General features: G+C 44.2%; 1 protein-coding gene across 1 annotated transcript in view; it reads right to left on the minus strand.

The window, feature by feature from the left end:
* Positions 1-7,289: 7,289 nt before the first annotated feature.
* LOC139259133 (diacylglycerol kinase beta) overlaps positions 7,290-24,107 on the minus strand; it is an 805,220-nt gene continuing 788,402 nt past the window's right edge. The window contains exons 23-25 of the mRNA XM_070874836.1: positions 19,679-19,799; positions 18,746-18,806; positions 7,290-7,548 (exon numbers count right to left, since the gene is read on the minus strand). Of these exons, the coding sequence (XP_070730937.1) occupies positions 7,450-7,548; positions 18,746-18,806; positions 19,679-19,799 (281 nt within the window). The 3' untranslated portion in view covers positions 7,290-7,449. The remainder of the gene's footprint in view (positions 7,549-18,745; positions 18,807-19,678; positions 19,800-24,107) is intronic.

The following is a 24,107-nucleotide window of genomic DNA, read 5'->3' on the forward strand; positions in this document are numbered from 1 at the left end:
AGAATTGCTCCCTGAAGACCTTGGGTGGATATGGCCTCCTGCTGAGAGCCCTCTCCCCCTCTCTCTTATGCTCCTTCGTGTTGCCTTTACTCATTCTCACTAGCATGCTGCAGGCCAAAGGGGACACAAACTACAGGACCCATGTCTGGGAGCAACTGCTCTGAGCAGACGCCTTGAAATAACCTCCCATACCACTCGCTGGACACTTCAGCAATTTCAAATAAGATAACAAACCAAGAAACACTATAAACTCACCAAGAGCCAGTAGAAATCAATTAGCAACTAACTGAAAGCAGGTGAGGAGCCCTTTAAATAGCGCTGGTGGCGAAGTCAAGAGGGGGGCATTAGCTCCAGCATTGAGATTGAAAATTGCAGCGCTGGCATCAGATCAGCACCGCACACTGATTGATGTCACAATATGCCTACTCTGCATACTTCTGGCCCAGGGTCCCCGTGCCGATGCACACCACCGCACCAAAACGCCTTCCGATGTAGTCCGCAGCAGAAGTGCGCGAGTGTGGCGCGGACGCCATTTGCGACACAAAACGGTACCTGTAGCGCCAAACAAATCGGGCGCTATGGAACCGAATTTCTAGGCCATGATCTCGGCCATGATAAACTGGGGCTTTTCAGAATGGCAGGCAGTGACTAGTGGAGTGCCGCAGGGCTCAGTGCTGGGACCCCAACTATTTACAATATACATTAATGATTTAGATGAAGGAATTTAGATGAAGGATTGAAGGAATTAATATCTCCAAGTTTGCAGATGACACTAAGTTGGGTGGCAGTGTGAGCTGTGAGGAGGACGCTAAGAGGCTGCAGGGTGACTTGGACAGGTTAGGTGAGTGGGCAGATGCAGTATAATGTGGATAAATGTGAGGTTATCCACTTTGGGGGCACAAACAGGAAGGCAGATTATCTGAATGGTGACAGATTAGGAAAAGGGGAGGTGCAACGAGACCTGGTGTCATGGTACATCAGTCATTGAAAGTTGGCATGCAGGTACAGCAGGCGGTTAAGAAGGCAAATGGAATGTTGGCCTTCATAGCTAGGGGATTTGAGTATAAGAGCAGGGAGGTCTTACTGCAGTTGTACAGGGCCTTGGTGAGGCCTCACCTGGAATATTGTGTTCAGTTTTGGTCTCCTAATCTGAGGAAGGACGTTCTTGCTATTGAGGGAGTGCAGCGAAGGTTCACCAGACTGATTCACGGGATGGCAGGACTGACATATGAGGAGATACTGGATCAACTGGGCCTGTATTCACTGGAGTTTAGAAGGATGAGAGGGGATCTCATAGAAACGTACAAAATTCTGACGGGGCTGGACAGGTTAGATGTAAGAAGAATGTTCCCGATGTTGGGGAAGTCCAGAACCAGGGGTCACAGTCTAAGGATAAGGGGTAAGCCATTTAGGACCGAGATGAGGAGAAACTTCTTCACTCAGAGAGTTGTTAACCTGTGGAATTCCCTATTGCAGAAGTTTGTTGATGCCAGTTCATTGGATATATTCAAGAGGGAATTAGATATGGTCCTTACAGCTAAAGGGATCAAGGGGTATGGAGAGAAAGTAGGAAAGGGGTACTGAGGTGAATGATCAGCCATGAACTTAGTGAATGTTGGTGCAGGCTCGAAGGGCCGAATGGCCTACTCCTGCACCTATTTTCTATGTTTCTACACCGACCGCCAACTGAATTTAAATGAGGTATTGACGATGGAAAAATCAATCAGAACAGAATTGACAGCACCTGATTTGTGAGTTTTTTTCTACTCTTTTTGCTCCAGATCTTTTGGTTTCTATATTTTAGATTATTCTTAATAGATGAATCCCAACTCCCTATGATTTCAAGTGTATAGTTATTAGCCTCGATAGTCAGGATTTAGGTAACATGCACAGGATAGTCTACATAAAGACCTTTCCATTAATTTCTTTAGCCACTAGATTACTTAATTAGATTAATAACCACCACCAATTGAAGTGGACCCCAGCAAGAGAGTCCAAGGGCTGGATTTTTATTCTTATTCCGCCTCTATTAGCGTCCCGGAGGGACGGTAATGGTTCTGGAAATGGTTACCGCCCAGGTGAACAAAAGAAATAGCAGCAGGAGTAGCCCATCTGGCCCCTCGAGGCAGCTCTGCCATTTAACAAGATCATGGCTGATCTGATCATGGACTCAGCTCCACTTCCCTGCTTGGTCCCCATAACCCTTTATTCTCTTATCACTCAAAAATCTGTCTATCTCCACTTAAATATATTCAATGACCAGCCTCCACAGCTCTCTGGGGCAGAGAATTCCACAGAGTTACAACCCTGAGAAAAAATTCCTCCTCATCTCAGTTTTAAGTGGGCGGCCCCTTATTCTGAGACTATGTCCTCTAGCTTTAAGTTTCCTGAGTGGAAATATCCTCTCTGCATCCACCTTGTCGAGACCCCTCATTATCTTAAATGTTTCGATAAGTTCACCTCTCATTCTTCTAAACTCCAATGAGTATAGGCCCAACCTACCTTCATAAGTCAACCCCCTCATCTCTGAATCAACCTAGTGAACCTTCTCTGAACAGCCTCCAATGCAAGTATATCCTTCCTTAAATATGGAGACCAAAACTGTACACAGTACTCGAGGTGTGGCCTCATTAATACCCTGTACAGTTGTAGCAGGACTTCTCTGCTTTTATACTCTATCCCCCTTGCAATAAAGGCCAACATTCCATTTGCCTTCCTGATTACTTGTTGTACCTGCATACTTTTTCAAGCGCAAGGACACCCAGGTACCTCTGCACTTTTTCTCCATTTAAATTATAATTTGCTTTTCTATTTTTTCTGTCAAAGTGGATAACCTCACATTTTGCCATATTATACTCCATCTGCCAAATTTTTGCCCACTCACTTAGCCTGTCTATATCCCTTTGCAGATTTTTTGTGTCCTCCTCACAATTTACTTTCCCACCCATCTTTGTATCATCAGCAAACTTGGCTACATTACACTCAGTCCTTTCATCCAAGTCATTAATCTAAATTGTAAATAGTTGAGGACCCAGCAGCAATCCCTGCGGCACCCCACTAGTCACTGTTTGCCAACCGGAAAATGACCCATTTATCCCTACTCTCTGTTTTCTGTTAGTTAGCCATGCTAATATATTACCCCCAACCCCGTGAACTTTTATCTTATGCAGTAACCTTTTATGTGGCACCTTATCGAATGCTTTCTGGAAGTCCAAGTACACATCCACTGGTTCCCCCTTATCCACCCTGCTCATTATAGCCTCAAAGAACTCCAACAAGTTTATCAAACATGATTTCCCTTTCATAAAACCATGCTGATTCTGCTGGATTGAATTGTGTTTTTCCAAATGTTCCGCTACAGCTTCCTTAATAATGGACTCCAGCATTTTCCCAGCAACAGATGTTAGGCTAACTGGTCTATAGTTCCCTGCTTTTTGTCTGCCTCCTTTTTTTAAATAGGGGCATTACATTTGCGATTTTCTAATCCACTGGGACCGCCCCATGAATCCAGGGAATTTTGGTAGATTACAACCAATGCATCCACTATCTCTACAGCCACCTCTCTCAAGACCCTAGGATGTAAGGCATCAAGTCCAGGGGACTTGTCCGTCTTTAGTCCCATTATTTTACCTAGTACTACTTCATTAGTGATAGTGATTGTATTAAGTTCCTCCCTCCCTTTAGCTCCTTGATTATCCACTATTGGGATGTTTTTAGTGTCTTCTACCGTGAAGACCGATACAAAATATTTGTTCAACGTCTCTGCCATTTCCCTCTTCTCCATTATTAGTTCCCTAGTCTCATCCTCTATGGGAACAACATTTACTTTAGCCACTCTTTTCCTTTTTATGTACCTGTAGAAACCCTTACTATCTGTTTTTATATTTTGTGCTAGTTTACTTTCATAATCTATCTTCCCTTTCTTTATAATTTTTTTTAGTCGTTCTTTGCTGGCTTTTAAACGTTTCCCAATCCTCTGGCCTCCCATTGGTCTTGGCCACATTTGATGCCCTTGTTTTCAATTTGATACCCTCCTGTGCTTCCTTGTTTTCAATTTGATACCCTCCTGTACTTCCTTCGTTAGCCACGGATGGTTATTCCTTCTCTTACAGGGTGGCCAGCCTCCAGCACCTGGAGGGACGGTAATGGTTCGGGATCGAAGGGATGACTGCATGAGGTAAGTGTGATTGTTTTTTTTTTGTGATTTATCTTTATTTGGGGTCAGTCAGATATTGAGAATGTTTTCTGTGTTTTGTGTCCCGATTTAGTTTTTTCCAGGGAAGCCTCTCTTAGAGCACTCTGAAGCTGTTTCTTTAGGAACGAATTTTCAGTTGCTCACCCGGCCAAGTGCCTAAGAGAGGTGTGGAATGCCTCTGTCAGCGTTCCACACCACACTCAGGTCCCAGCTGCTGAATTTTGTGGATGCTGATGCAAACCAGCCCAATGTCTTCCAGACAGGAGGGAGTGGAAGGCAAAAATTAGAGACAATGAAATGAAAATATTTTTTTGGACAACTCATTAATATCTTTGAAATAAGTAGTGTTGGAACAAATTGAAATTTCAGATCACTAAGGATGAGACCATCATTTTAGCTGCCTCTCACATTCCTCCTTACCTCTGCCCACCGAGCCAAAATTTTTCGCTGAACTTTTTTTTGTCTTCAGTTTCTCTCCTATCACCCCTCATGCCCTCTCCAAGCTCATCTTGTCCATCAACCCATATCCTGCTCTCTCGACACCATTCCTGCTAAACTGTTGTCCACCCAACTTCCCATTCTTAATTCCTTGCTAACTGATATGTTAAATGGTTCCTTCCTCTCAGTTATTATCCCTCTCCATTTCAAAACCACCATCATCACTCTGCCTCAAAAAACAAGCCTCAAACACCTCTGTCCTTGCAAACTCCCTCCCTATCTCCAGCCTCCCTTTCCTCTCCAAAGTCTTTGAACATGTTGTTGCCTCTCAAATACTTGCCCATCTTTACCACAACTCAATGTTTGAACCTCACCAATCAGATTTCCCTCCCTGCCACAGCAATGAAACGGCCTTAATCAAAGTCACAAATGATATTCACATGGATGGGACCATGGTGCACTATTCTCTCCTCATCCTTCTTGATCTCTCTGTGGCCTTTGACATGGATGATCACACCATCTCCCCGCAATGCCTCTCCTTTGTTGTCGAGCTCAGTGGGATTGTATTCACTTGACCCCATTCTTAACTATCTAATTGTAGCCAGAGTGTCTTCAGCAATGGCTTCCCACCCTGCACCATTATCTCAGTCATGCCCCAAAAATCTATCCTGGGCCCCCCTCTTGAATAAATTCACATTTAGGGACAGAATCACTCAATGTAATCACTTAGAGTAGGCGTCTATATCTGGAACAGAGTTAATAAGCTTGGAATAGAGAAAGACCGTGTTGGTAATTATCAAAGAAAGCAGATGAAGGATATCTCGAAACCAAAGCAAAAACTTAATTTCTGTAAATAGTGGTAAATACTTTCCATTACAGTGTATTGTACTTGTTTAGCTAAGCCCGTGTGGTTGCCGGTGTGCAACGGCCACCCCACGTTAAAAGAACTCACGCACAGACATCTTCCACCCTTCAATATAAAGTTCGGGACCTGGAACTTCAGGACCCTCATGGATCAAGAACTAATTTTGAGAGTGGAAGCAAGTCTTCCTCGATTTCGAGGGACTGCCTATGATGATTGTACAGTGACTAAATTATGCAATTCTATAACTTGGCTTCAGAGACTGAAATAAACACTGGCCAATATTACATTGTAAGACACAAAAATCAAAGCGAGAGCACTGTTACAGTCTTAAAGACTCGAGAAAGTAACAGAGAAAGTAACAATTTAGTAGTGTTGTCAGAAAATTATGAAAATTCTGTTTATTTTATGATACCAATGGAATCCATGAAGTAACTTGACAGAATGTATTGCCAGTTCAGTGAGCACTATGACTTCAAAAAGCAATACAGAAATAACCTTCTGGTCTACTGCAATCTCATATTAGTCAACAAAGTTTAGGTAACATGCAAACGTTTTGTTATATGCCTGGAATATAAGAATGACATTTAGCAAGAGTCAGCTGCTTTTTAAAAATTTGTTCTAAAACAATATCCATTTCAGGTTACATATAAACATGGCACATAACAGATCTACACAATATCATGCAAGCAGCCAAAAGCAATTCAATTGACAAGGGAGAACATTACACAGGCAGACTTTATTTTACGTAACTTTCAAACTGATAACAATATACAGGTAAGAAAACTAAGTTATCCAAACAGCAAAAAGTAAATATCTTCTAACAGCTTTACAGTACATTCAAAATAGATATGGACCTTCTCACCATACTAGTAGTGTGTTTAGTGGCATTTCAATTCATGAACCTTTTAACACGTAGCAAACACAAAGAATATAAAAACAAGTGCTATGTATTTGGCTTCTTTTACCATTTAAGACCTATTTATTTTTTAATAATTATTGCACCTTTTATGTCCAGACACATTGTTAAGGCTGATGATTGTAAACTGACACACAGAACACACAAGCCTACCTTTGCCACTGATATACTACATCAAAGATGATAGTCGACACGTAAACACAACCAGTGCTGATGCATAGGTTTAACTTGAATACCAATGATGTTCTGCAACCATGTATATGATGCACACAGACAGGTCTGGCCTCTAAGCACAGCTTCCTTTGAATGTCGGTACAACTATGTTACTTAATAGGTTTCTCAGTCTTTGCCCATATTAAGAATATTGACATATAGCCGTTTAATTATATTTTACCATAACTTTCTATAGCTATGAAATGATATCACAGCAGAAGAAATGATTCGCCATTAGATATCAAGTTTTGACATGATACAATGGATATTTAATCGGGGTACAGAACTTGCAGTTTCAGAACATTAGTACTTTGCACAATCCCACAAATCTCTTCTTGCTGTCCCAGAACTGCCTGCAGTTCTGAGATGGTTACATGGAATAAATGGAATATTGATAGGTAATGTGCATGGTCTGAATGAGATAGTTGCAGTGGCTCATTTTATTATTGTAGCACTGGTGAATCTGGATCACATCATGAAGCACTGCACCACATTTTGAGGATCCTGTTGCATTGTTCCTAAGAAGACACAAGAACAAAGCTTTGGATATGGAAACTTCTTGGTCTGACATACACCCAAGTATTTGCTGATTCCATCCATTCTCAGAGAGTTTACGGTTTCATTTCATAGGTCCATTTAAAATAGATAGTAGTTATTTTCATTCAAGTCCAACTCACGTGTTGCTATTATACAGTATGAGTCCAATGACTGCTACAAATGTAGAGTAAAAATTAAACAATCCAAAGTAAAAAGAAAATATTAATTTGTCCAGAGGGCTTCCTTGTAACATTATAATCTTCAGCTGTAACTTTTTCCTGACGCTTAATCTCTGCTGCGGTTTCTCCTTTTCCAGAAAAATAAACTTGCCTTTGCCAGAGGCCCCAAGAGCATGGGTACCTGGTTTCTGTGTGTAATTTTGATCTGGAAAATAAAATGAGGAAACAGACATGCCTTATACTCAGTAATTGTTAAGCAGTGCCTTATTTTCATGTTCTACTTTTTAACAGGCTGAGTTAAACACTAAACCATAGTTATGGACTAAGAGAGCCGTCAAGTTATTAATTAGAATGCATACAGAAAACGTTCCTTCCTCTTTCTTATAGCACCCCACCCCCTCCAGTCCAAATTGGGTTCGGATTTGTACTGGGGTAAAAGTGAATGCACAGGTTTCACCACATTAAAGGATGAGAAGGATCAAGGGCAGCTGAGGCAACATTAATGATACAACAAAGGGCAGAAGTGATTAACCTATACACAGAAAGGCATCCATATCTCTGTACACCAGTAGCATAGAAAATGTATACATTCATCAGACTGGTGGGATTGTTTTTATTTAAGCTTTTCTTCAAAGATCATTAAATCTGCTGACAAAAGAGATGTTGTTGTATGGCGGGAGGACATCTAAATGGCTGAGGCTGAATGCCAATTTATGATGACCCGCTCCTATCTCTCTCTGGACCACGAGCCTAATATTGAAATCCAAGCCATCATTTCCCAGACTGTTTTCGATCTCACATCGTCCCCTACGATCTCCAATATTTTTGTCCCCCACCCCCTGAAGATACACAAACAGGGCTGTCCTGGCTGACTAATGGTTTAAGCCTGTTCCTGTCCCACTGAACTATATTTCTATTTTCTAGAATCTATAGTTGGCTTCCTTGTGCAGTCCCTACAACCTATATTTGTGACTCCTCTGATTCTCCAATCCCTATCATCTCCTTTTCACTATGGATGTCCAGTCTCTCTAAACCGTTATTCATCACAAAGATGATCTCTGGGCAGGCGGAGGATGATGACGAATTTTTTGAGAACAGCCGAATTTGAGGAGGCCTCATAAAGGCCTTCGACTCTGGCAACCGCGAGGGATTATGGAGTGTCCTTCTCAAATTCGGCTGTCCTCAAAAATTTGTCATCATTCTCCGCCTGCTTCATGATGACATGCAAGCTGTGATTCCTAACAACGTAATCCACCAGAAACCCAATACAAGTGCAGACCGGGGTCAAGCAAGGTTGTGTCATCGCACCAATGCTCTTCTCAATCTTCCTCGCTGCAATACTTCATCTCACCCTTAACAAGCTACCCGCTGGAGTGGAATTAATCTACAGGACAAGCAGGAAATTGTTCAACCTCCGACGCCTCCAGTCTAGATCCAAGGTTGCTCGTGTCATTGAATTACAATATGCAGATGACGTTTGTGCTTGCGCACATTCGGAGTCCAAACTCCAAACCATCGTTGACACCTTCACTGAAGCGAACAAGAGTCTGGGCTCACATTAAACATTAGTAAGACAAAGGTCTTCTACCAACCTGCCCCGCCACACAGTACTGCTCCCCAGTTATCAAGATCCACGATGAGACCTTGGACAATGTGGACCACTTCCCATACCTTGGGGGCCTACTAACAGCAAGGGCAGACAACAATGACAATGTCTAACACCGCCTTCAGTGTGCCAGTGTAGCCTTCGACTGCCTGAGGAAAAGAGTGTTCCAGGATCTCAAACCTGGCATCAAGCTCATGGTCTACTGAGCAGTAGTGATACCCGCCCTCCTATATGCTTCAGAGACATGGACTATGTACAGTAGGCACCTCAACGCACTGGTGAAGTATCACCAACGCTGCCTCTGCAAAATCCTGCAATTTCATTGGCAGGATGGGAGCACCAACGTCAGCGTTCTCACTCAGGCCAACATCCCCAGCATCAAGGCATTGACCACGCTCAACCAGTTCCGGTGGGCGGACCACATTGTCCGCATGCCCGAAGCTAGACTCTCAAGACAAGCACTCTACTCCGAGCTACGTCACGGCAGGCGAGCCCCAGGAGGGCAGAGAAAAAGCTTCAAGGACACCCTCAAAGCCTCCTTGAAAAAATGCAACATCCCCACCGACTCGTGGGATCTTTGGCCCAAGACCGTTCAAAGTGAAGGAGGAGCATCATAAGAAGGCAGCAAACACTTCGAAACACTTTGCCGGGAGCACACGGAAGCCAAGCACAAAAAGCGGAAGGAGCGTATGACAAATCAAGCACCCCAACCACCGTCTGCCACTCCTGTGACAGATCCCGCATTGGTCTCATTCGTCACCTTAGAACTCATTTTAGTGTGGAAGCAAGTCATCCTTGACTCTGGGGGATTGCCTGAGATGATGATCTCTTGGCCCTCTGCTTCTTCCTCGACAGCACCCCAACCAGACCCTAACCACCACAACCCTCCTCCCCTGGCTGAACTTGTTCTTACCTTGAACAACTATGCCTGCCTTTTTGTAGGGTATGTGGAACACTCGTATTCCAATCCAACTCAGATCCCCTTCCTGACACCTGTAAGGACTCCATCCATTTCTCCCAGTTTCTCTGTCTCCATTGAATTTGCACTGATGATTCTACTATCGAAAGTAGAGATTCTAAAATGTCCTCCTTTTTCCGCAGCCGAGGTCTCCCTGCCACATTGGTCAAAAGAATCCTCAATACTATACACCTCACTTCCCAGTTCATACCTTCCCCCTACTCTAGCCACAACGTTCCCTTCACCCTCAACTTCCATCCCACCCGCCTCTGCGTTTTCTAGGTCATCTTCCGTCACCTTGTTCTTCTATCACCTCTATTTCCAAGTGTCCTTCCTCTGGCGTCTTCCCCTGCAATTGCACGAGGTGCAAGGCCTGTGCTTTCACCTCATTCCACAACTCACTGTCCAGGATTCCTCCCACACTACTGTCCAGGGCCGCATGCATTCCTTCCACGTGAGATAGCAATTACTTTAACCTAGTGTCAGCTGTGGCTCAGTGGGTAGCATACTCGCCTCTGATTGAGAAGGTTGTGGGTTCAGGTCCCACTCCAGAGACTTGAGCACACACATCTAGGCTGGCACTTCACTGCAGTACTGAGGGAGTGCTGCGCTGTTGGAGGTGCTGTCTTTCGGATGAAACGTTAAACCGAGGCCCCGGCTGCTCTCTCAGGTGGATGTAAAAGATCCCATGGCACTATTTCGAAGAAGAGCAGGGGACTTATCCTCGGTGTCCTGGCCAATATTTATCCCTCAATCAACATCACTAAACCAGATTATCTGATCATTATCACGTGGGTGCTTGCTGTGCGCAAATTGGCTGCCACCTTTCCCACATTACAACAGTGACTACACTTCAAAAAGTATTTTCATTGGCTGTAAAGCACTTTGCAATGTCCAGTCGTGAAACGTGCTATATAAATGCAAGTCTTTTTTTCTTTCTGGCACCTTCCCATTCAATCACAGGAGATGCAACGCCTGTGCATTCACCCCATCCCACTCCACACTGTCCAGGGCCACAAGCATTCCTTCCACGTGAGACAGCAATTCCTTTAATCTACTGTAGTAAACAGTGAGGAGAATGGTAATAGACTTCAAGAGGACATAGACAGGCTGGTGGAATGGGCGGACACCTGGCAGATGAAATTCAACACAGCAAAACGTGAGGTGATACATTCTGGTGGAAGAATGAGGAGAGACAATACAAATTAAATGGTTCAATTTTAAAGGGAGTGCAAGAAGGGAGAATCCCGGGGGTGTTTGTGCACAAATCTTTGAAGGTGACAGTAAATGTTAACAAAGCAGTTAATAAAGCATATGGGATCCTGGGGTTTAGTAATAGCAGCATACAGTACAAAAGCCAAGTAGTTATGCTAAATATAAAACATTAGTCCGTCCCCAGCTGGAGTATTGGGCAGGATTTTAACTTGGAGGCGGGGAGGGAGCGGGGGGGCTGGATTGCGGTCGGAAATCCTGGGAAAATAAGTTTCCCTCAGGCCCTGACGAATTTAACAGTAGGGCCTGAATAACATTTTTTGCTCTGTTTCTCACCTGGAGCCAGCCAGATTGAGAGGCAGGCTGGCTGGCTGTCAGGGGTGGTGGTGGTGGTGGATATGACTGCTGCACCGGGCCACAGCTGAGGAGCAGAGAGGAGGGAGGGAGGAATCAGAGGCTGGAGGGGGGTTTGGAGATCGGGGGCTGGGGATTGAAAGGCCAGATGGGAGGGTCGGGAGCCAGACGGGCAGAGGTGGAATCGGAGATCTGGGGCTGGGGTGAGGAGTCAGACGGCTGGAGTAGAGAGGGGGTGGGGGTGAGGAGATCCGAGGCCTCGTGGGGGAGATCGGAAAGGTCGAGGGTATCCAGGGGAGTGTTGGCGAGGCAGGAACGCTGGATCCAGCAGGTTAGTGGAAAGGCACTTACCTCCTGGATCCAGCAGTCCTTGTCTTCCTTTAGCTGCTGGGTTCCCCTTGGCCCAGGATACCCGGTCGCCCAGAGTTAAATTTAAAATGGTGCTTCAAAATGGACGCAGCCTCATTATAATATTTAAAGTGGGACCTTGTTGGCCGCCTGCTCCGTTAAAATTGGAAGTGGGCAGGTTGGAGTCGGGATTCAGATTTCTAACACTTTAAACTCCCACCCGACCCAAACCGCCATTTTTTGGGGTTAAAATTTCCCCTACTGTGTCCGATTCTGGGCACCACATTTTAGGAAGGAAGTGAAGGCTTTGGAGAGGGTATAGAAGAGATTTACTAAAATGGTTCCAGTTATGTGGATAGACTGGAGAAGCTACACTTACAAAAAAAAGACACTTTATTGGCTGTAAAGCACTTTAGGACGTCCGGTTGTTGTGAAAGGTGCTATATAAATACAAGTCTTTCTTTTCTTTTAAAGCAAAGAACGTGAAGAGGAGATTTGGTAGAGGTGTTTAAAATCAAGAACAGTTTAGATAGAATAAATAAAGGGAAACTGTTTCCAAAGGCTGAAGGGTCGGTAACCAGAGGGGACAGATTTGAGGTGATTGGTAAAAGAACGAGAGGCGACATGAGGAGTAACTTTTTAACGCAATAAGTGGTTAGGATTGGAATGCACTGTCTGATGAGATGGTGGACTTGCATGTGGATCGCCATTTTAATACCTCCCAGCCCCCTACATCACTCAAGTGAAGCCCAATGCAAACTGCAAGAACAATGTCTCAACTTTCTGCTGGGTTTGCAGCCACTGGGTCTGAACATTGACTTAATAATTTTAGATCTTAGCCACACCTTCCTTTCTCCACAGCAGTGAATGCTGGTGATATCGGAGTGTCTGCTTGGGAAGGGTAAGCATTTGGATCAGAAATGCTTCATCACAGCATCATCATCATAGGCAGTCCCTCGGAATTGAGGAAGACTTGCTTCCACTCTAAAAATGAGTCCTTAGGTGGCTGAACAGTCCAATACAAGAACCACAGTCCCTGTCACAGGTGAGACAGATAGTGGTTGAGGGAAAGGGTGGGTGGGACTGGTTTGATTTCTGCATGCTCTTGGTGATGAGACTCGAGGTACTCTCTCCCGGATGCTTAGGGCGGTCTTTCGCCAGGGACTCCCAGGTGTCAGTGGGGATGTTGCATTTTATCAGGGAGGCTTTGAGGGTGTCCTTGTAACGTTTCCTTTACTCACCTTTGGCTCGTTTGCCGTGAAGGAGTTCCGAGTAGAGCGCTTGCTTTAGGAGTCTCGTGTCTGGCATGCGAACAATGTGGCCTGCCCAGCGGAGCTGATCAAGTGTGGTCAGAGCTTCAATGCTGGGGATGTTGGCCTGGTCGAGGACACTAACGTTGGTGCGTCTGTCCTCCCAGGGGATTTGTAGAATCTTGCGGAGGCATCGTTGGTGGTATTTCTCCAGCGACTTGAGGCGTCTACTGTACATGGTCCATGTCTCTGAGCTCTACAGGAGGGCAGGTATTACTACAGCCCTGTAGACCATGAGCTTGGTGACAGTTTTGAGGGTCTGGTTTTCAAACACTCTTTTCCTCAGGCAGCCGAAGGCTGCACTGGCGCACTGGAGGCGGTGTTGAATCTCGTCGTCAATGTCTGCTCTTGCTGATAAGTTGCTCCCGAGGTATGGGACTCATCGGCGACGATGACCGAGCCTCCTGCAGCAGCAACTTGGACCTGGACCTCCTCCCCCCTTCATCACAGCACTGTGCTAGCAGGGCCCATGGTGTGGATTCCTTCTTTTTCTCTACTCGGGATTGGAAGATCCACTGTGTTTTACTTGCATTTTCTGTTATTTTCATATCTGCTGCATGTGCAGTTCCTTTCTGTTTATTTCTCATGCTGTTTTGTATATGGATATCTCTCGTGTCTTTTCACCTTCCAGTGCTCGCACATTTTTTTGTTCTTTCCATATATTTGCGTTATCTCACTGATGATCTTTCATATTCCCTCTTTTCTATTTAACTCCTTCCCTTGGTAACTGGTGTGCTAATTGCTTCCCTCCCCATTATTTTTCAACTGCAACCTCTTCACCTTCGGTCTGATGCAGAGGAAACACCTGAAACATAACCTGTCTTTTCTCTTTACAGATACGGACTGGGACGTTGTCTATATCCAGCATTTTTATGTTTTTATTTTTGATAATGGAATAATTGATTACCAATTATAGAAACTCTGATGTTTCTTTTTTGTTTTTCTCCAAAACCTGCATAATCTGAAAGGTCATTCTGTCTGTATTTATGATTTACTAAAAAGTGAATTTGGATTTGTTAGTTGATCGTAAATAAAAAGCTTGAGCAAAAGCAGAGTGTGTATTGAACGGTGAAGCATTATTGTAGCAGTTCTGTACCAACAGTTTACCATTAATTTTGTAGGTGGGGGGGGGGAAGGACGTATTATTCCCGAAGGAAATTATAAATAAGAAAATAACAGTGATTTACATATTTCCATAACTCCACCTATTATTCACTATAACATTGTTAATAAATGCCAGTAGAAAGGGGAAGCAGGTAAATGCACCTGGGGTATATTTTACAACTTCTTTCTCTTAGTGCAGAACTTCATGCGACAACAGCCTATATTGGGAATTCTGAGTTCTCAAATCCGTGCCAGATTCACGGCCCACCCAATTTTCCACTGATCACTTTTAATGAACGGAAAGTTGTGTGGCCGTGAACTGGGCATGGCTGACCTCACACCTTCATTCCATTACGTGCTGCTGTTGCATGAAGCTCTGTGCCGGCACCGCCATCACATTCCTTAATGTGGTGGGTTATGGGTTAATGCCCACGATCCCCCACATGTTAACTCCCGACCTTGGCTGTGCCAGCAAGGTGAGGCATTGAGCAGATGGTGAACTGCTTCCCCACACTCCAGGGCTGCTCTTGCACATGTCCTAGTGGTCAGATCCAGACCAGATTTGGCAGAAGGCTGGGAACAGGTTGCTTGGTGTGGTGTGTTGAGAGAAATCCAAAAGGGGGGATTAAATGTAGAATTATATGACTTGTTTTTTTAAAGACAAAGTAAAATGTTTAAAGAAAATCATTTTGGCAGACAAAATAAAATGCACTTTGATGACAAGTGACTTTCACTCCTCAAAATATTACATACAGTACAGATTTAAAATTTTCAATGGGCCATTACTGATTTTTATTTACATTTATCCTCCGTGGATGTAGTCAATGGAAATGAAACTGGGTGGGATGTATAATGGGCGGCCAACCTGCTACTATCTATTTTGTGCCTCTGCTGAAGTTGAATTTTATCCCCCACCTGTCGAAAGGAAGCCCTAAACAATTATTCAGGGAGTATGAGTAACACGTTGTCCTCCCAGGAGCTGTATGCTCTCTAACCCCAATCACATACGCAGATTCCCCCACTACGTGTTCTGTGTTTGGTCATCTGCAAAAACTTTTACGGGAATCGGGAGAACAGCAGAAGTTGGAAAGCAGTGACAGGATTGGTCCAAGTCAGCATGGATTTATGAAAGGGAAATCATGCTTGACAAATCTTCTAGAATTTTTTTGAGGATGTAACTTGTACAGTGGACAAGGGAGAACCAGTGGGTGTGGTGTATTTGGACATTCAAAAGGCTTTTGACAAGGTCCCACACAAGAGATTAGTGTGCAAAATTGAAGCACATGGTATTGGGGATAATGTATTGACGTGGATAGAGAACTGGTTGGCAGACAGGAAGCAGAGATTCGGGATAAACGGGTCCATTTCAGAATGGCAGGCAGTGACTAGTGGGGTACCGCAAGGTTCAGTGCTGGGACCCCAGCTGCTTACAATATACATTAATGATTTAGACGAAGGAATTGAATGTAATATCTCCAAGTTTGCAGATGACACTAAGCTGGATGGCAGTGTGAACTGTGAGGAGGTTGCTAAGAGACGGCAGGGTGATTTGGACAGGTTAAGTGAGTGGACAAAGGCATGGCAGATGCAGTGCAATGTGGATAAATGTGAGGTTATCCACTTTGGTGGCAAAAACAGGAAGGTAGAATATTATCTGAATGGTGACAGATTAGGAAAAGGGTAGGTGCAACGAGACCTGGGTGTCATGGTACATCAGTCATTGAAAGTTGGCATGCAGGTACAGCAGGCGGTGAAGAAGCCAAATGGCATGTTGGCCTTCATAGCGAGAGGATTTGAGTATCGGAGCAGGGAGTCTTACTGCATTTGTACAGCGCCTTGGTGAGGACACACCTTGAATATTGTGTACAGTTTTGGTCTCCTAATCTGAGGAAGGACATTCTTGCTATTGAGGGAGTGCAGCGAAGGTTCACCAGACTGATTCCCAGGATGGCAGGAATGACATATGAAGAAAGACTGGATCAACTAGGCATATATTCACTGGAATTTAGAAGAATGAGAGAGGATCTCATAGAAACATATAAAATTCTGATGGGATTGGACAAGTTAGATGCAGGAAGAATATTCCCGATGTTGGGGAAGTCCAGAACCAGGGGTCACAGTCTAAAGATAAGGGGTAAAGCATTTAGAACTGAGATGAGGAGAAACTTCTTCACCCAGAGAATTGTGAACCTGTGGAATTCTCTACCACAGAAAGTTGTTGAGTACAGTTCGTTAGATATATTCAAAAGGGAGTTAGATGTGGCCCTTACGGCTAAAGGGATCAAGGGGTATGAAGAGAAAGCAGGAATGGGGTACTGAAGTTGCATGGTCAGCCATGATCATATTGAATGGTGGTGCAGGCTCGAAGGGCCGATTGGCCTACTCCTGCAACTATTTTCTATGTTTCTAAGTTTCAGCGGCAAGTACTAAGACGAGCAACCATTTTTATTAAGCTAAATCACCCAATCATTTCAAAGTCTTTATTGAGTTTAGGAACTTCAACAGATGAAATGCTCTGCCATATTAAATGCTTGCTGGCAGTCTGTTAAGCAGCTATTTGTACTTGTAACTTGTTTTTTTTTTAAAGTATACTTTTGCTGGATTTCATTTCAGTGATATGTGGCTTTTACTCTGTTGAGGTGTCTTCTTGTAATTTGAATAACTGTGACAACAGAAATTAGAAGATCTTTTTGAACAGTCAATGGGATTCTGTAAAGTTGTCCATGCTGGCTGAGCTGAAGAAATTGATACTAAAAAAAGAAAATCTCCCTCACACGTTTTTGCCCGTCCTAAAGGTGCTGACTCTTTATATGGACACTGATGGCCCTCGCACAAGTGGCCAACCGGTAAAAACTGCAACACCAGGAGCTGTGGGGCCGCAGGTGGTGCGAATTGAGCGGCGAGGATCGGAGAGAATCGGCGGGCGATGAGAACCGGTAGCATCCTCCAATACAAGAGGCCCAGTACCTACACAAGGTGCCTTGTGGCCGTCTTCCTTCCTTCCAGCTCCGGTATCTTGGAGAAATAAGCAGTAGAGCAGCAGTACAGCAACCCTCATCTGGTGAGGTGGGGACCAAGGGGGAGCAGCAGAAGGGATACCTCAATGCCTTGCAGGTCGTTGCCAGCATCGAGCTCGGGACACGGGGCCAGCAGAGAGCTCGGGAAATGGGGCCAGCAGAGAGCTCGGGACACGGGGCCAGCAGAGAGCTCGGGAAAAGGGGCCAGCAGAGAGCTCGGGACACGGGGCCAGCAGAGAGTTCGGGACACGGGACCAGCTGGGAGCTCCGGACACGGGGCCAGCAGAGAGCTCGGGACACGGGGCCAGAAAACGCACGGCCATTAGCAAGGACCTAGCGGCAAAGCGAGAGCGGCTGGAGAGGAAATGGAAGAAGTGCAGCAGAGCCTGCGAATGGAGAGCAGCGAGCTGGAGTCGGGGGGCCCGGAGTACAGTGGGGCAAACCCATAAACTGCTCCAAGATTAATGTGCTCACCTACACCACGATCCCTGAAAACCAGGGAGAGAGGACATGAGAAGGGAGGAGGTCAGTGGGAATATGTGTGTGTTTGTTTGGCCATTGTTAGTGACCCTTGACTGTGAGTGTTGCAAACTATTCAACTGTGGGTATGGAGGAAAGTGGGCATCGCAGCTAAGCCTGATCCCTCTTTCACCCAGGATCCAAACAGGGATTATTAATAATGATGAGCAAGGGCAGAAAGCCTGGCTGAATTTCTGCTCCTTAACCCAGGGTGCAAAGGCCAATTCTAGCTCTCCTACAGCAGCCCCACCATGGAGTCATATCCCAGCAAGGAGTTAATACTGCAGGAAAGAAAGCAGCAAAAAAAGAACTTGCATTTATATAAAGCCTTTCACATCCTCCGAATGTTCCACAGTGCTTCACAGTCAATTAATTATAACCACTGTTCTTATGTAGGCAAACCTGGCAGTAAATATGTGCACAGCAAGATCCCACAAACAGCAAATGGATGAAAGACCAGTTCATCTATTTTTTGGTCGTGTTGCTTAAGGGAGGGATGTTGGTTAGGACACTACAGAACTCCCTGCTCTTTGAATAGTCCTCAGGAATCTTTTACATCCACTTGATCGGACATACCTTGGTTTAACCTCTCATCTGACTGCAGCACTACCTCAGTATTGCATTGAAGAGTCAGCCTTGATCATGTCAACTCCTGGAGTGGGGCTTGAACCTACAAACTTTGACTCAGTGGCAAGTGTTTAACAATTGAGCTAAGCTGATGGTTATGGGAGGAAAACAATTCGTGGAAAATGTAGAAAGAAATTGTTTGACAAGATATTTCACAATTGTCACTTAACATTATAACTGATTTTTTTTTAACTCCAAAATTTTGCTTTGGTATTTCTTTGGAGGTATTTTTAACTAAACAGTAAGTAACACAAAGGGGAGGCAATGCTGCCAATTAGGAGAAAGTAGACGTACTTATTGTGTCACATGATAGCACAACTACAGAAATAGGTAGAATTCACACTTACAGTACAAAGAGGCTGCATCCAGGGCTCCCCATCAATCTGCATCGGCAGCAGCTTAGTTGTTCTGTAAATAATTACATGCAGTTAGCTCTGTATTCACAGAAGAGAAGTTTTCTGTGGTATTCACATTTTTCATGGCTGACAATGGTGGTGTGGGTGGGGGGGGGGGGTAATTTAGGGCTAGAATTTCCAGTGCTTCGCCCGCGCTCCCCCTCCCCTCCCCTCTCCCCCCCCCCCCCCGGTTTATCAGTGGTTTTGACCATTTTGGGCGCAAATAGGGTCGGCAAAATTTTCCACAGCTGAGTTCCGCCGGCGGTTTCGAAGTACTGCTGGGGAGCGGACCGCCGGTGTGCACTGTTCATAGACTGCCATCGCGCGATTTTTGGCTCAGCGGTGACCCGTAGGTAAGTTGAAAAAAACACGTCCACAAGAATCAACGGAACTGGGTAGTAGGTAAGTAGCCATGCAAAAAAAAAAGTAAATAAATGGGTTTTTACTAATTATTTTTACATTCTCTTGCAGTGATTTAAGTGAAAAGGGTCCTGAGAATGTTTTTCTGATTTTTTATTTTATGTTTTAAGAAAAAATATCCGCCTAGGTCCATTCCGCAGCCTCGGTGTAAATTTTTAGTAATTTTAGTAATTATCGCCCATTTTTTTTTTAAGAACCGCCCAATCAGCCCACGATTCCATTTTTTTGTTGAGAACCGGGGTGTAAGGCCCACTTTTTTCGCTGGCCGGATTTTTCTTTTTTTGGGGGAATTTTTTGCCGTTGATAATTTGGGGAATCTTAGCGGTATTTGGGGCGGCAATTTGGTGCTGGCGGTTTGTTTGGAAATTCTCGCCCATAGGGTTGTGTAAAAGCTCTGATGGTATCGGCTCATCTGAACAATTTGACGTGGAAGTCCTGAGCAAAGATATATATTTGGACAACTACCTGATGGTGACGCAGGAACACTGAGCCAGGCGCTTCCCAGCACTCTTCAGTCCAGTGTAAATCTGCCCCATCTCCATGGCACCTTCAAGGCCAACAACCTCAAGCAACTGATCACTAAAGTCTGAAACAAACGTAAAGGAAAACTCAGCTCTTTTTGAAGGCAACAACTGTCACACTGAAATCCCACAGTTATGCGCACGTTGTGCTAAAGTGATGGCAACTATTTCTTTATGATTGAAAAAACTACCTTCCTACTTACTGTACCTTCCACTTTGTCATCCCGTTTGAAGCAATTTTATAACTATTATATACACCTTCAAGTATAAATCAGGATATTTTTACTGATCTGTAAGGTAGCGTTCACTGATTTATTTCTGTGAATAATAGTGATGTGCTACTTGTGTCATAATTCACTATACCACCAACAATTTGTGTCATGTAGCGGTGCAATGCAGGTTTGATTCCTCTTCCTTGCACTCCCATATGTGCTGTGAAGGAGGGAAAATTGCTGGGATCATTACTGCTGTGGCTTTAATTTTTAGCTCGAAGCGACTATTTAGTAAGTATAAATAGGGTAGATAGGGAGAAACTATTTCCACTGGTAGGAGAGTCGGTAACCAAAGGACACAAATTTAAGATAATTGGCAAAAAATCCAAGGGGGGGAGGAGGAGAATGTTTTTTTATGCAGCGAGTTATGATGATATGGAATACAAAGCCTGAAAGAGCGGTGGAAGCAGATTCAATAGTAACTTTCAAAAGGGAATTGGATATATTCTTGAAGAGAAATTTTCAAGGCTCTGGGGAAAGAGCAGGGGAGTCATCCTCATAGGCAGTCCCTCGGAATCGAGGAAGACTTGCTTCCACTCCCAAAGTGAGTTCTTTGGTGGCTGAGCAGTCCAATACGAGAGCCACAGACCCTGTCATTGTTGTGACAGACATTTGTTGGGGGAAGGGGGGGTGGGACTGATTTACCACATGCTCCTTCCGCTGCCTGCGCCTGACCTCTTCATGCTCACGGCGTTGAAATTCGAAGAACTCAACGCCCTCCCGGATGCACTTCCCACTTAGGGCGGTCTTCCACTCAGGGACTCCCAGGTGTCAGTGGTGATGTCGCACTTCACCAGGGAGGCTTTGAGGGTGTCCTTGTAACGTTTCTGCTGCCCACCTTTGGCTCGTTTGCCGTGAAGGAGCTCCACAGAGAGCAATTGCTTAGGGAGTCTTGTGTCTGGCATACGAACTACGTGGCCTGCCCAGCGAAGCTGATCGAGTGTGGTCAGCGCTTCAATGCTGGAGATGTTAGCCTGGGCGAGGACACTGATGTTGGTGCGCATGTCCTCCCAAGGGATTTGCAGGAGCTTACCGAGACATCGTTGCCAATATATCTCCAGCAACTTAATGTGTCTTCTGTACATCGTCCATGCCTCTGATCCATACGAATGGGACGAATTGGATAGCTCTTTCAAAGAGGCGGCGCAGACAAAATGCACTGAATCTATGAGAAACAGAAAATGCTGGAAACACTCAGCAGGTCAGGCAGCATCTGTGGAGAGAGAAGCAGAGTTAACATTTCAGGTCGATGACCAAGTTCTGATGAAGGGTTATCAACCTGAAACATTAACTCTGTTTCTCTCTCCGCAAATACTGCCTGATCTGCTGAGTATCTCCAGCATTTTGTGTTTTTATTTCAGATTTCCAGTATCCGCAGTATTTTTGCTTTAGCTAGAAATTAACTTTGCTGGATTGCACGATTTCCTAGTTAGAACAGTCTCTAACCAGAAGCTGCAATCTCAAACTGGCATCAGTCAGAAGAACCAGATTAACAGATCATAGAACGTGGTGCAGAGTGGCACACTTCATTCAAGCAGCTAAGCAGTGGCACTGGCTCCTGGCCCTGCTTTAATGAAAGATGTGCTGCAATGTCAGCCTGAAAGAGAAATGCGTTGGTAGTTAAGGAAAAGCAAGGAGACAAGGAACTCTATTTTTGTATCAAATTCCAATAGCAAAATATCCTGTAATTTGCTTAACTAAAGCTACAGGTTTCAGCTTCCAATTGTATGAAGCTCGGATAGATTCTGAGGATTAGTGGAAGGCCATCGGATATTCCAACATTGGGCAGTCACATCCCATCTGTGATGGAGAAAGTGGAGATACTGAATGCTGTGTTTATTGTAAAGTTATCTTTAAGTCAAGGTCAGATACCAAAAGATAAGTTGAAATGCAACTACTTACAAAAGGTTCATCTTAGAAAAACTACTGCTCTCAATGGCAAAGGCACTCAAGATACAAAGGCACTTTCTGAGAAAATAGCTGCTCTCTGGCTCATCTGCTTCAACTGACTCCAACCAGGGTGGTACTGTCTAAATAAGCAGCAGCAAACATTCTGCCTATCTACAATAAGGAATACAATTAGATCCTGATAACTATGATCCAGGCATGCTATTGTCAATTATGTTAAAGTTCTAGGAAAAATATGCTGTAATTTCTCACTTACAACAATGTACAACTGGCAGACCAATTCGACGTTTATATTTACAGCACAGAAACAGGCCATTTGGCCCAACAGGTCTATACTAGTGTTTATGCTCCACGCAAGCATCCTCCCACCCTACTTCATCTCACCCCATGAACATAGCCGTTTATTCCTTTCTTCCTCATGCAAATGCACCCAGGGTATTCAACTCAACCACTCCCTGTGGTAGCGAGCTCCACATTCTCACCACTCTCTGAGTAAAGATGTTTTTCCTAAATTCCTTATTGGATTTATTAATGACTATCTTAAATATATGGCCCCTAGTTTTGGACTTCTCACAAGTGGAAACATCTTCTCTACATCTACCCTATCGAACTCCTTCATAACTTTAAAGACCACTATCAGGTCACCTCTCAGTCTTCTCTTTGCTAGAGAAAAAGATTATAACCTCTTAGTTCTGGTATCATCCTTGTAAGTCTTCTTTTCACTTTCTTCAGTGCTTCTATATCCTTTTTGAGACCAGAACTGTGCATAATACTCTAAATGTGGTTTAATCAAGGTTCCACACAAGTTTAACATAACTTTTCTGATTTTGAATTTTATTCCAAGGATTTGAGCAGAAGAGTTCACTTGTGGTACCCTCAAATTCTTGGTTTTGACTTAGGATGATTCTGATACACAATGTAAAGTCAGAGCTGGAATTCCTCTATTTTGCTGACACCTTTGGTAAGATAATAGGAACCTTGGCCCTGCTAAAAAAGTGGTTTCTTGTGGCATATCTAGTGAGTGCCAAATTAGATATGATTCTTCAAGGAATGCAAGCATCTGATCGCCGACTGTAACTCCGGGTGGGTTTTGGGTGGTGGATTCCCTGCTCATGCACTGGTTAAAACTGCAACGGGGTCCTGGTGTTGTAATAGGAACTCGATTTGCATACATTTGTGAGACTCCAGCCTGCTTTAGGCAGGCGCCTCATCTGCCAGCACGTTAACATTGCAAATGGTTGCGATCTGAGCGGGTAAGTAACCTGCTCAATTTTAATTGCCCAATTACCCAGTTTACACTGGACAAGTAGAGTTAAATTTGACCCCACACTGTGTCAAACATTTTTAGAAACACTGGGAGAAGAATCCTCAGGAAAGCTTGCCCTGGGAATGGTAGGATTGTGTTTTGTCCTTTTATCTCTGGGACTGTGACCTCATCAAACCATTGGTGTGTATGGCTTGGACTGAACTGAGAAGAAAAACAACAACTGAGTTTTCTTCACTGCCTTCCAAACAGAGTGACTGTATTTCATAGCTCGGCAAATATGGGTTTTCTCGAATACTGGTATTATTGATGGTGGCAAGCTGGGCCAAAATTCCTTATGAATATTTTTGTGTTCACAAGGTGAATGATGCCGCTACTGGGCAATCCATTTAGGGTACCAAATGTGAACATCAAATGTTTTCAGACATCAAAATGAAAATCTGAAATAAAAACAGGAAATGTTGGAAATAGACATCAGATCCATTAGTATCTGAAAGACAGCACAAATCATTACAAATGGGTATGATTTGGTGGCCATTACAGAAACGTGGTTGCAGGGTGGCCAAGACTGGGAATTAAACATACAGGGGTATCTGACAATTCGGAAAGATAGACAAGAAGGGAAAGGAGGTGGGGTAGCTCTGTTAATAAAGGATGATATCAGGGCAGTTGTGAGAGACGATATTGGCTCTAATGAATAAAATGTTGAATCATTGTGCGTGGAGATTAGAGATAGTAAGGGGAAAAAGTCACTGGTGGGCGTAGTTTATAGGCCCCCAAATAATAACTTCACGGTGGGGCGGACAATAATTCAGGGAATAATGGAGGCATGTGAAAAAGGAACGGCAGTAATCATGGGGGATTTTACATATCGATTGGTCAAATCAAATCGCACAGGGTAGCCTTGAGGAGGAATTCATAGAATGCAT

The sequence above is a fragment of the Pristiophorus japonicus genome, chromosome 3, assembly GCF_044704955.1.
Source record: "Pristiophorus japonicus isolate sPriJap1 chromosome 3, sPriJap1.hap1, whole genome shotgun sequence".
NCBI lineage: Eukaryota > Metazoa > Chordata > Chondrichthyes > Pristiophoridae > Pristiophorus > Pristiophorus japonicus.